This window comes from Schistocerca piceifrons, chromosome 9 (assembly GCF_021461385.2).
Source record: "Schistocerca piceifrons isolate TAMUIC-IGC-003096 chromosome 9, iqSchPice1.1, whole genome shotgun sequence".
Lineage (NCBI taxonomy): Eukaryota > Metazoa > Arthropoda > Insecta > Orthoptera > Acrididae > Schistocerca > Schistocerca piceifrons.
In genome coordinates, this window is record NC_060146.1 from 110281401 (window position 1) to 110293852 (window position 12452).

The 12452-nt window shown below is 38.5% G+C and overlaps 1 protein-coding gene across 1 annotated transcript in view; it reads right to left on the minus strand.

The window, feature by feature from the left end:
• LOC124717180 overlaps positions 1 to 7048 on the minus strand; it is a 128657-nt gene extending 121609 nt beyond the window's left edge. Inside the window, exon 1 of the mRNA XM_047243957.1 lies at positions 7034 to 7048. Within this exon, the coding sequence (XP_047099913.1) occupies positions 7034 to 7036 (3 nt within the window). The 5' untranslated portion in view covers positions 7037 to 7048. The remainder of the gene's footprint in view (positions 1 to 7033) is intronic.
• Between the last annotated feature and the right edge of the window lie 5404 nt (positions 7049 to 12452).

The window sequence follows — 12452 nt, forward strand, 5'->3', positions numbered from 1 at the left end:
CAGCTACTGCATGGGAGTTGACAATTAAACCAATTGGTGAAACCTTGTTTCACAAACACACACAGATTCAATCTGTACTTGACGAAGTTTAAGTTTATTCAAATCATTTTTCTGTCTACATATTTTTCTATAATGTGTAGATTTTTTATAAGTTGCCCTTATATGTAGAGCTCGATAATCAGAGCTCAAAGTGATGTTAAGATTGGCAACTTGTTTCCAGTGTTCGGAACTGTAAAATTGTGCATTTCACAAAACAAACCAAAAAAGTGATATTCTATGACCACAACATCAGTGAGTCAGAGCTGGAAGCAGTGAACTTATGCAAACACCAGGATGTAACAATTTCTAAGGATATGAAATTGAATGATAACATGGGTTCTGTCATAGTAAAGCAGTTGGCAGAAATCTGTTCACTGGTAGAATATTGGTGAAAGATGCAATATGTGTATAAATGACATTTCTCACAAAAATCTCACGTGACCCATCCCGGAATATTGTTCAAGTACAAGGCTAAGAAGGGATCCTGAATGTATACAGATAAGGGCAGCATAAATTGTCACAGGTTTTTGACTCAAAGCAGCATGCCACAAAAATGTTAAAAAATCTGAATTGGCAGACTCTTGAAGATAGATGCCATATTTACTGAGAAACTGAGCTGTGATGTTTCCAGAAACAGTATTATGTGAAGAATCTATAGAGCCAATGTTCAGCTCTCTGTGTATCACTCCCACAGAAACTGTGAAGACAAGATTAAACTAAGTACAGAATGCTCAGAGGTATTTCAATAGTAATTTTATTTTAAATTCAGTGCATTAGTATTTGTAAAATGACTCTTAGTGTTCATTAAAAATGACGATCATTCCACTTGGGACCTGTGGAATGGTACATTAGCTTATTTGTTTTAGTTGTAAATATTTGTCATGTATTGTTGTTTTTCTGACATGTTCCACATCCAGGAGGACCTCCTCACTACGGATCAATTGGAATGAAAGTAAATCTAATCTAATCTAATCCAGGTGTAATCGGAATTTTAGAAAACCCTAACAGGTGTTACGGCATAAAGTTTCCTCTTCCATGCACTTTACAGAGGTTTGCAGATATGCAAAATGTAAATCTTTCAAACATTTATATCAAAATGAAAGAAATATTTGTTCATCATTAATTCTGTAAATTATCTGAACATTTGGAACACGGATACACAAAATGTTTTTAGTGCTGCAGAAAAGCAAATTCGTTGTGTATAACCTTACATGACACAGCTTCAAGTATTTTCGTTCCTTCATCAGTTGTTAGTATACTCGAACAGCAACTGAATAGCTCATTAAGAAAATATTTCACATTAAAGATTACCTGAACAACTAAGGATAATGCTAAAAACTTTAAAAGGTTATTGTTAATATTGAAGACTAATAATCTCACAAACCCCCTCCCCCCTTGAACCATGGACCTGGTCATTGGTGAGGAGGCTTGTGTGCCTCAGCGAAACAGATAGCCGTATCGTAGGTTTAACCACAATGGAGGGGTATCTGTTGAGAGGTCAGACATATGTGTGGTTCCTGAAGAGGGGCAGCAGCAGCTTTTCAGTAGTTGCAGGGGCAACAGTCTGGATGATTGACTAATCTGGCCTTGTGACATTAACCAAAAGGGCCTTGTTATGCTGGTACTGCGAATGGCTGGAAGCAAGGGGAAACTCCAGCCGTAATTATTCCCAAGGGCAGGCAGCTTTACTGTGTGATTAAATAATGATTGTGTCCTCTTGGATAAAATATTCCAGAGGTAAAACAGTTCCCCACTCGGTTCTCTGGGCGGGGGACTACCCAGGAGGACGTTGTTATCAGAAGAAACAAAACTGGCATTCTACGGATCAGAGCATGGAATGTCAGATCCCTTAATAGGGCATGTAGGTTAGAAAATTTAAAAAGGGAAATGGATAGGTTGAAGTTAGATATAGTGGGAATTAGTGAAGTATGGTGGCAGGTGGAACAAGACTTCTGGTCCTGTGAATACAGGCTAATAAATACAAAGTTGTAGGGGTAATGCAGGAGTAGGTTTAATAACGAGTAAAAAGAAAGAAACACAGTTAAGCTACTACGAACAGCATAGTGAATGCATTATTGTAGCCAAAATAGACACAAGGCCCATGCCTGCCACAGTCGTACAAGTTTACATGCCAAGTAGCTCCACAGATGACAGAGAGATTGAAGAAATGTATGATGAGATAACATAAATTATTCAGATAGTGAAGGGAGACAAAAACTTAATAGTCATGGGGGACTGAAATTCGACTGTAGAAAAAGGAAGAGAAGGAAAAGTAGCAGGTAAATATGGAATGAGGGTAAGGAATGAAAGGAGCAACCGCCTGGTAGAATTTTGCACAGAGCATAACATTCATAGCTAACACTTGGTTTAAAAATCATGAAAGAAGTTTGTATACGTGGAAGAGGCCTGGAGACATTGGAAGGTTTCTGACATATTATATAATGGTAAGACAGAGATTTAGGAATGAGTTTTTAAATTGTAAGACATTTCCAGGGGCAGATGTGAACTCTGACCATAGTGAAGGCGGCAGAGGATCAAGTAGGTAAAAAGATGAGGGCTAGTATAAATCCTTGGGTAACAGAAAAGATATTGAATTTAACTGATGAAAGGAGAAAATATAAAAATGCAGTAAATGAAACAGGCAAAAAGGAATACAAACGTCTCAAAAATGAGATCAACAGGAAGTGCGAAATGGCTAAGCAGGGTAGGCTAGAGGACAAATGTAATGATGTAGAGGCATGTATTGCTAGGAAAATTAAAAAAAGCTTTGGAGAAAAGAGAACCACTTAGGCCTATATGAATATCAACAGCTCAGATGGAAAACCTGTTCTAAGCAAAGAAGGGAAAGCAGAAAGGTTGAAGGAGTATACAGATGACCTATATAAGGGTGATGTACTGGAGGGCAATATTTTGGAAATGGAAGAGGATGTAGATGAAGATGAAATGGGACATGACACTGCGTGAAAAGTTTGACAGAGCACTGAAAGAGCTGAGACGAAACTAGGCCTCAGTAGTAGACAACATTCCATTAGATGTACTGATAGCCTCGGGAGAGCCAGCTCTGACAAAACTCTACCATCTGGTGAGCAAGATGTATGAGACAGGCAAAATAACCTCAGACTTCAAGAAGAATATAATAATTCCAATCCCAAAGAAAGCAGGTGTTGACAAGTGTGAAAGTTACCAAACTATCAGTTTAATAAGTCACAGCTGAAAAATATAACACGAATTCTTTACAGACAAATGGAAAAACTAGTAGCAGCCGACCTCGGGGAAGATCAGTTTGGATTCCATAGAAATGTTGGAACACATGAGGCTATACAGACCCTATGACTTATCTTAGAAGACAGAGTATGTATGGAAAGACAAACCTACATTTCTTGCATTTGTAGACTTAGAGAAAGCTTTTGACAATGCTCACTGGAATACTCTCTTTCAAATTCTGAAGGTGGTAGGGGTCAAATAAAGGGAATGAAAGGCTATTTACAATTTGTACAGAAACCAGATGGCAGTTATAAGAGTGAAGGGGCATGAAAGGGAGCAGTGGTTGGGAAGAGAGTGAGAAAAGGTTGTAGCTTATCTCCGATGCTATTCAATCTGTATATTGAGCAAGCAGTAAAGGAAACAAAAGAAAAATTTCGAGTAGGACTTTAAATCCATGGAGAAGAAATCAAAACTCTGAGGTTTGTCAATGTCACTGTAATTCTATCAGAAACAGCAAAGGACCTGGAAGAGCAGTTGCGCGGAATGAACAGCGTATCGGAAGGAGGATATAAGATGAACATCAACAAAAGAAAAATGAGGATAATGGAATGTAGTCAAATTAAATCAGGTGATGTTGATTAGAAAATAAGACACTTAAAGTAGTAAATGAGTTTTGCTACTTGGGGAGCACAATAACTGATGATAGTCTAAACAGAGAGGGTATAAAATGTAGACTGGCAATAGCAAGGAAAGCATTCCTGAAGAAGAGAAATTTGTTAACATCGAGTACAGATTTCAGTGTCAGGAAGTCTTTTCTGAAAGTATTTGTATGGAGTGTAGCCTTGTATGGAAGTGAAACGTGGACGATAAATAGTTTGGACAAGAAGGGATAGAGACTTTCAAAATGTGGTGCTACAGAACAATGCCGAAGATTACATGGATAGATCACGTAACTAATGAGGAAGTACTGAACTGAATTTGGGAGAAGAGGAATCTGTGGCACAACTTGACTAGAAGAAGGGATTGGTTGGTAGGACATGGTCTGAGGTATCAAGGGATCACCAATTTAGTATTGGAGAGAAGTGTGGAGGGTAAAAATCGTAGAGGGAGACAAAGAGATGAATACACTAAGCAGATTCAGAAGGATGTAGGTTGTAGTAGGTACTTGAAGATGAAGAAGCTTGCACAGGATAGGGTAGTATGGAGAGCTGAATGAAAGCAGTCTCTGTACTGAAGACAACAACAACAACAATCTTACAACTTTACTGAATTCAACATCTAACTCATCACGTGGAGATGTTGCATCAGTTTTCAGATAGAAAGGACTACATGGGCATACAAAAGTCATGTACTGGCTTGCTCATGCTGCTAAAGTCATCTGCAAATATATATGACTGTGTGCAATGAAAAGCATTGAGAAACTACGTGAGCAGTATAGTGCATTAATTGATTGTTTTGTTGATCCTTAGTAGAATATTTTATACATTATGAATGAAAGAAACCTGTGACACTGGTGTAATATTATACCAATTTATTATTTTCAGTTGTTGTGCCATTGTCAGATACAAAATTAAGTATGCATTGCTGTGAAGTTTCTATGGGACCAAAGACTTTGAAAACTGAGTTACTCTGTGAGATGTGCTAGTTTAAAGATCTATGTGATACATTAAATAAAGAACTCAATGACAAATTACAACAACTGTTCTGAAAAGAAAAGCAAATTGAGTAATATATAGTAAGCTTTCATGACATGTTCCAAGGGGGTGACTGAACAAGATAATCGTGACCTTAATCATTCCATTATTACAAACAGGTAATATATTATGATACATAATATCATAACATTGTTACGTTCCATCCTGGATTTTACAATGTTTAATATAAGTGACACTCAGCATGTAAGCGAAACAACTGTAATCATGCTAGGTAGTGTTCTTTTTAAGGGGCAAGTGAAACTACAGTAACTCAAATAAAGAAAATAAAGGAAAACTGGAACTTAGGAGTGGCAGGGGTAATTTTACATAGTGGTCTGGATGAGATTATTAGCAGTACTGCAGTTAGAAGTGGTGAGTAAGGCATCTGATTGTTCTGTACTAACCTTGGGAAAATAGTTATATGCTCATTAATTTCCATAATTTCAAGGTACATTATCTTCCCTCCTTTGTTATGTATCACCTCATGTTGCACTTGTAACTTGTGGCCTTCTTTACACAGGTCGACTGCAAAGGTAGAGTCCCCTTTTCCAAGTCTTCAGCTTTTATGGTGTCCCATCAATTGGATGGAAATTGTGCTGCCAGACTGTCCTGTCTAGTATTCGTGACAATTACAAGTGATTCTGTATGTACTACTCTCTTCCAAAGTTGAAGAGCCGTCTTTGCCAGAGGGCAAAAGGGTGTCTAGTACTGATGTGCACATAAACAATTGTCTGTTTTGAAAATCAACTGAGCTACTCTGTAGATGCACTAGTTTCAAATCACTGACCCACAAAAATTTCACAGCTACACATATTTATGTTTGTAACTGATGGTGGCGTAACAGATGAAAATTAGCTTGAAAAGTAATAAATATTGTACAATGTTACATCAGTGTAATGCATGTGTTCACTGACAACAAATAGTATAAATTATCCATTCAAAAAGTTGTGACACTGATGTTATTCCTAGCATACAAGTGCTATCAGCACAGCAACTATAGTGACTGTAAACAACAGTTGTGACATGTGAGCTGTCAGTTATGAGCAGACAGTGCTAAGTAGTGGACGTGTGGCCATAGCCCGTCAACATTTTTGTATCACAAATAACAATAGAGTAACAGCTGAACTTCTCTAAATCAGGTGTTATGGGTATTCTCCAGAATGTTTTGAACAGGAGAAAATAGTCTGCAAAGTATGTGCCCACCTCGACACCCAAGTATAAACAACAATGTACTGACATCTGTCATGACTTGACTGAAATGCAAAATGTGGACAATTTTGTTTTGGGACAATCATCACACATGATGAAACTTGGCATTATCAATATGAACATACCACAAAATGACAAAGTGCAAGAATTCATAATGCTTTGACACCACCACTCAAGCCATAACACGAGTCAAAGATCCGACAGGAAGATTTTTCTGACACTTATATTATACAGTTGTATGAACGTTCTGTACATTGCACTCAATTCTGTGTGCGTGGTTTCTTCTTTTTTTTTTTGTGGGGTGGGGGGTGGGGGGGGGGGGGGGGGGGGGGGGGGCGACTATGAAGAATACCTGAGGCATTAACACCCCCATCTTAATCTTTCTCTATTTTTTATTAATCCAGTCTCAAAACTTTCTGAGCTGATGGGGTGTATTACATTTTATGTTATTGGACTAATTTGCCCAAAATAATCAAAATATGTACAGTAGGAACAAATAAGGCCTGTATGTTAAGAGGAACTGAATGAGCTCATATTAGTCGGTAGTCCATGCTCTATGCTGTGATCCTGATTTAGGTTTACCTAAACAACTTTAGGTGAACTCCAGGATTCCTTAAATACGACCACAGCCAACCACCTGTCCACTCTATGATAAAAGACTTGTGTATATTCACATGTCTGTATACAGCGTGTGTCATAATTAACTGGTAAATCCAATTCTTTATGGAATCGAACTCCCATGTACCAAACAGCTTCAAACATCTGATTACTTTACAAATGAGTTACCATGTTAAATATATGATATAACCATGCAAGTGAAAAAGCTTAGAAAAGGTTTAAAACTATGATTACTTTTTAAAAAAACCTTTGTGGAATGTGCTACATACCATCCACTGTAATGTCAACGTGGCATGTATGGTAGAATCATAATGGAATAGGATCTATAACAACAAGTTTTTGAAGACGACAGTCTTAAATGTTGAAACCATTCATCAGGAACAAACAGAATTGAATGCAATCTTGGCTATTAAAAGTTTCTTCAAGGCAAATACAGATTGCTCCTTCCAATCTCCAATTATGATAAATTCTGAAAAATCATTAGGTGTTACACAGGAGTAGGACTAACAGAGAACAACAAAATAGGAGTATGAGTAAACTACTACAAAGTGAAACAATTATCAATAAAGTCCTTTGACTGTGAGCGTCGCCTAACCTTTGACAGTGACCTTTCATCTCGGTAAAAATGGTAGAAACCATAGAAACATTTGAACCAGCTAAACAAGGAAATTTTGTTCTCATACCAGTGTCACTGAATAAGTCTACAGAAAGAAAAAGCAAATAGTGAAGATGAAACGAACTACAAATCCAATAAAGATTGAAACAATAAGATTCTGTTTCAGTAAAATGCTTCCTGAACTGTGATTGCGTCATATGCAACAAAACTACGAATGGTTTCACTGGTATTGTATACAGCTTTCATAGGGTGAGTCTAAAGTACGGAAAGACAAAACGTGTTTACTTTATGTAGGCAGGCAGTGTCGAAGTCTTTCAGGAGCAATTCATGATATTTTACACAAATATTATCTACACTGTTTTCACCATATTGAAACTGGAGCTACATCAAGTACTGCAGTTGAAAACCTAAACAAAGAAAACAACCACCTGAAAAAGATGTAATCATAGGCAGTGCCAACAATGATGACAAAAAATAAGAGTGAGTCTGCACTTTAGAGATGACAGGATATTATTTCCAAAACTATATCAGACAAATGAGACAATAATGAATTTAACCAGTGCAAAATGATCCACCTAGTGGCCATAGATTAATACAGAAACTCAGCACTAAATTCTGACATACTGAAACTGCGTAAAAAATTTAGTCGTGAGTAGTTACTACATATAGCTAAAATGAACTGTGAAAAACATACAAGGCAGAGATTTCACTTAAACAGAAAAAGAAAGCTGAAGTTAGCCAACCAGATTGCATGACTCTTCGATGTGATTTATTGTAGCTTTTTGTGCCATTTCACTAACTCATAGACCAACTGTATCTTTTCAGTCTAACATTGGCCTCTGATGATGCTACAGATCAACCCACCCAGTTAGCCGTGCAGTCCAATGCACTGCCTTCCAGGTGCAAAGGCATGCCAGTCCCCAGCACGAACCCGCTCGACGGATTAATTTCGAGGTCCAGGGTGCCGGCCAGTCTGTGGATGGTTTTTAAGGCGGTTTTCCATCTGTTTCAGCGAATGCGGGTTGGTTCCCTTTATTCCGCCTCAGTTACATTATGTCAGCAATTGCTGCACAAACACTTTCTCCACATACGCATACACCATAATTAATCTACCATGCAAACATTGGGGTTACACTTGTCTGGTGTGAGACATTCCCAGGGGGTGTCCACTGGGGGCCAAAATGCACAATAACCCTGGGTTCAGTGTGGAGCAGTGGAGGGGTGAGAGGACTGCTGCAACCTGTTATGGGGTTGTGTACCACTGCAACTACAGCGGGGACGAAGCCTCTCCGTCGTTTCTAGGTCCCCTGTTCAATACAGTACAATGCTACAGATCAGAAAGTCACTGTAACTAAGGATTCATATCCACATTCATGGACTTCACCAACTCACAACCAAACAGTCAGTTTTCAACCCAATCTAGACCTCAGGCTGCTACGAGTCAGTCTGTCATCACAATTTATATTCCAAAAATTAATGTAGATACAAAATAAATATTATCAGTATTCTGTCCTCTTTCTGTTTGTGTATGTATGATGTAAAATGCCACAACATCATTATGTCACAGGTCAATGCCGAAGTGTGGTATCGGTAGGTTCAGTCAACATCTCTGTTGAACTTCAAAGAAACAAGGAGCCTTGCCAATAACCGGCAGATTGTTCGAGATGCAAGAAGGAACATAATGATATCAAACTGAACACTGTGGATGTGGTGTCACCGCCAGACACCACACTTGCTAGGTGGTAGCATTTAAATCGGCCGCGGTCCATTAGTATACGCCGGACCCGCGTGTCACCACTGTCAGTAATTGCAGACCGAGCGCCACCGCACGGCAGGTCTAGAGAGACGTCCTGCCACTCGCCCCAGTTGTACAGCCGACTTTGCTAGCGACGCCACACTGACAAATACGCTCTCATTTGCCGAGACGATAGTTAGCATAGCCTTCAGCTAAGTCAATTGCTACGACCTAGCAAGGCGCCATCACCAAGTTATATTGAGATGATAATACTGTATCAACAAGACCAATGTTCACCAATTGTGGATTAAAGTTAAGTATTCCAGCAGCTACATACTTTTCTTCATAGCATTCATTCCGTATCCTGTTTCAGACCTCACGCCAGCCTACGTGAGTTTAAGTGCGTGCCTTTCGGCTTCCTCTCATTGTGTCTAGGCTGTCTTGCCTAGACACAACAGTGGATGTGTATGAATCACGTAATTCAGTTGAAGAATCAGGAACAGAATTGAACAACTTATCAGTGCAGTGTGAAAGTCAACTGATTTACAATTGCTTATATCGAAGTGTTGTGATTCACAAAAACCTAGGGATTAAAAGCAATGAAAATGACTTTAGCAAAACAAGTAACTTTGTATTTTTAAAAGTTCAGAGGCTTGATGGTAAAGCTGAAATCTTGGAAGAAACATTACCATAAAAGGAATTCTGTATACCACAGGGTTATAAATAAAAAAATCATTCATGCGGGTCTCACTATCGTAATGGTAGTACTGTTAACTATCCATTTCCAATGACATTAACTTAAGGACACTTGAGTTTAGTTGGAAATGGATGGAGAAACATTTTGAAATTACAGGAATCATACACAATTGCAGGCAAGTTGTTTTTGGTGTTTCTACCATGCCACTGGTGCTGAGAAAAAAATATTTCTAGATAACTTATGCAGCTCATTCAGGTATCTGACAATGTAAAAATAATGTGTTACAATAATCTATGGGAGACATAAATTCTAACTTTGACAGACCATGCAACATACCTAATATAAAAATTATATAATAATAAGGCAGTGTATTGTGCACGGTGTGAATTTATAACCCACCAGCCTAATGCATGAGTAAATAAGATATTTGTAAAAGGTCCTAATGCTGTGTATCAGTTGGTACAGTTTACTCGAATATTTTGTATACAGTACGGTTTTTATATATTTTTATAAATACTGTCTATGCAACATGCCAACTACAGAAATCAATGCCTGAGTAAGAAAGATATACACACTGACCCAAATAACTGTAGTTGTGCTGTCAGAAAAACAGACGATATAAAAATAACTATAAATCATCACACTGTAACACTAAATTCTTTTTTTCTAATACTTAACTGGGTTTGAAAAAGTCTTCATTACATTCCTCACGATATTAAGGCCGCTAGGCGATCAAGTGATGTCATACAAACTCACACTATGCAAAATTATGACAACGAACACTTTGTCTACACATAGCTAAAACATTTGTTGTGCATCTTGGGTGTAACCTGTGAATAACACAGAATCATAAACAACCAACACAAAAATGTTGGGGGTCTATCATCACGCATATTTCACAATAACAATATTTAATAGTTTCGACCTGAATTTGTCACTAATGCAGGCTAATGTTGATAAACAAATTACACACAATATATACACTTATCATTACGACAAAACTAACAATTTCCAACGTGAATATTGCGGGAATGCGCTCAAGCTAATCCTTTTTACGTGTGATCGCCCTCTTACAAATGATTAACACAAAACTAGGGCACACCACTTTTCTGCGCTTGATCGACACGACAATATTTCTGTTTATTTACTTCGGATTTTGTGTGTTTACATTCAACCAAAATCGCTTGTTTTCAATTTCAGATGGTATCGAAAGCTATCGAAAGTCGCAAATGGAATGTCTAGAATCCTTCGTATCCGCATTCTGTACTACAGTTTGGGACAATTCCAACGAGTGAAACGTTGAAAAGTATACACGTCGTCACCTAAATCCAGAGAAGCAGTGTGTCCTGGATTTTTTTTCTTAATACACAACACTGCTCAAAACAATGAACGTCATTTAATTTCCATTGGATCGTATGTTGGTACTACTGATATGAAAACAACAGGCAGTTCATCCCGTGAGATTCAAATTCATCGGAGCGAAATACACACGAATTGAAATATGTATATGTCTTGTAGGAGTAGATACTGAACATATCACATCCCACTCTTATAAAAATAAAATTATTTATGCCGTCTGAAGGTGACCACCCAATGCACACCACATGAGACTGAACGCCTCAATTTGTTAAGCATTCCAATTAATAACGAACGAAAGTGGCTCGAGCTGCGGATAAATTAATCAAAACCTCCAATTCTATCTGATTTGCACTTATAAATCTTTTCATTTTCTTATCCTTCTGACGCAATTCCTACGATAATTTCACTAATTGGAACTATATCTTACTCTCGCATTCACAATAAATGTTGTTCAGTATTAGATAATGAACTTTTTAAATAACGACAGTCACTATACTGACAGCGGGCAAAGATGCTTATTACCGTCCGCGCTGATTTCGTTCATTTGTCGCGCAAAGGATGTAGTGATGTCGCCACACCCTCCTCCCCCCCCCCCCCCCTTTCGCAGCACCAATTTTTTAAATCGAATGCTCCCGGTATGTGAGGGAATTTGTATTTAATTTGCATGCCGCTCCTGGAGAAGACGACTGGTGTAGGCGAAGATTAGGTCTACTCCTGTTCCGAGGTTGATGCGTCGGAGTCTTCTGATAGACCCAAAGGCCTTGTCTCCTCACTGGAGCGCGATGTTATGGTATGCCAAGGAGACGTACCTTCGTTGGTATACGCAGGCTTGTGTCGCTCTATTTACCTTCTTTTTCAATCTTAAAAGTGTGGCTTCCACATGTGGTTACTGTTTATGCTCCTGAATATGGAGAAACGAGGGAAGGAGGCAAGGTATCATCCCTGAACCACACGTCAGTTGTTTTTCCTAAATCTTATGCACAAACACCTGTCGGTCTCCGTGTCTGACAAAAGGGCTACGTTGAATGGACTTCATTCGGACACTGAGTTGCTGTGCAAACTGGATGCATATCTCCATAACGAGAGGCTGTGCGGATGGTGGTGAGATCTGTTATCCTGGAATCCTCAAACGCTCGCCATAGGTCATTTCTACTGCTGAGCATTGGATGTCCCTCCTTCACACATGTATTAGAACCAGTGGCAATGCTTCTGACCATGATGATGAACTGCACGTAAGGCCCATTTTGAGTGTAAGGTGGAATCGCTCTACAGTTTCATTGC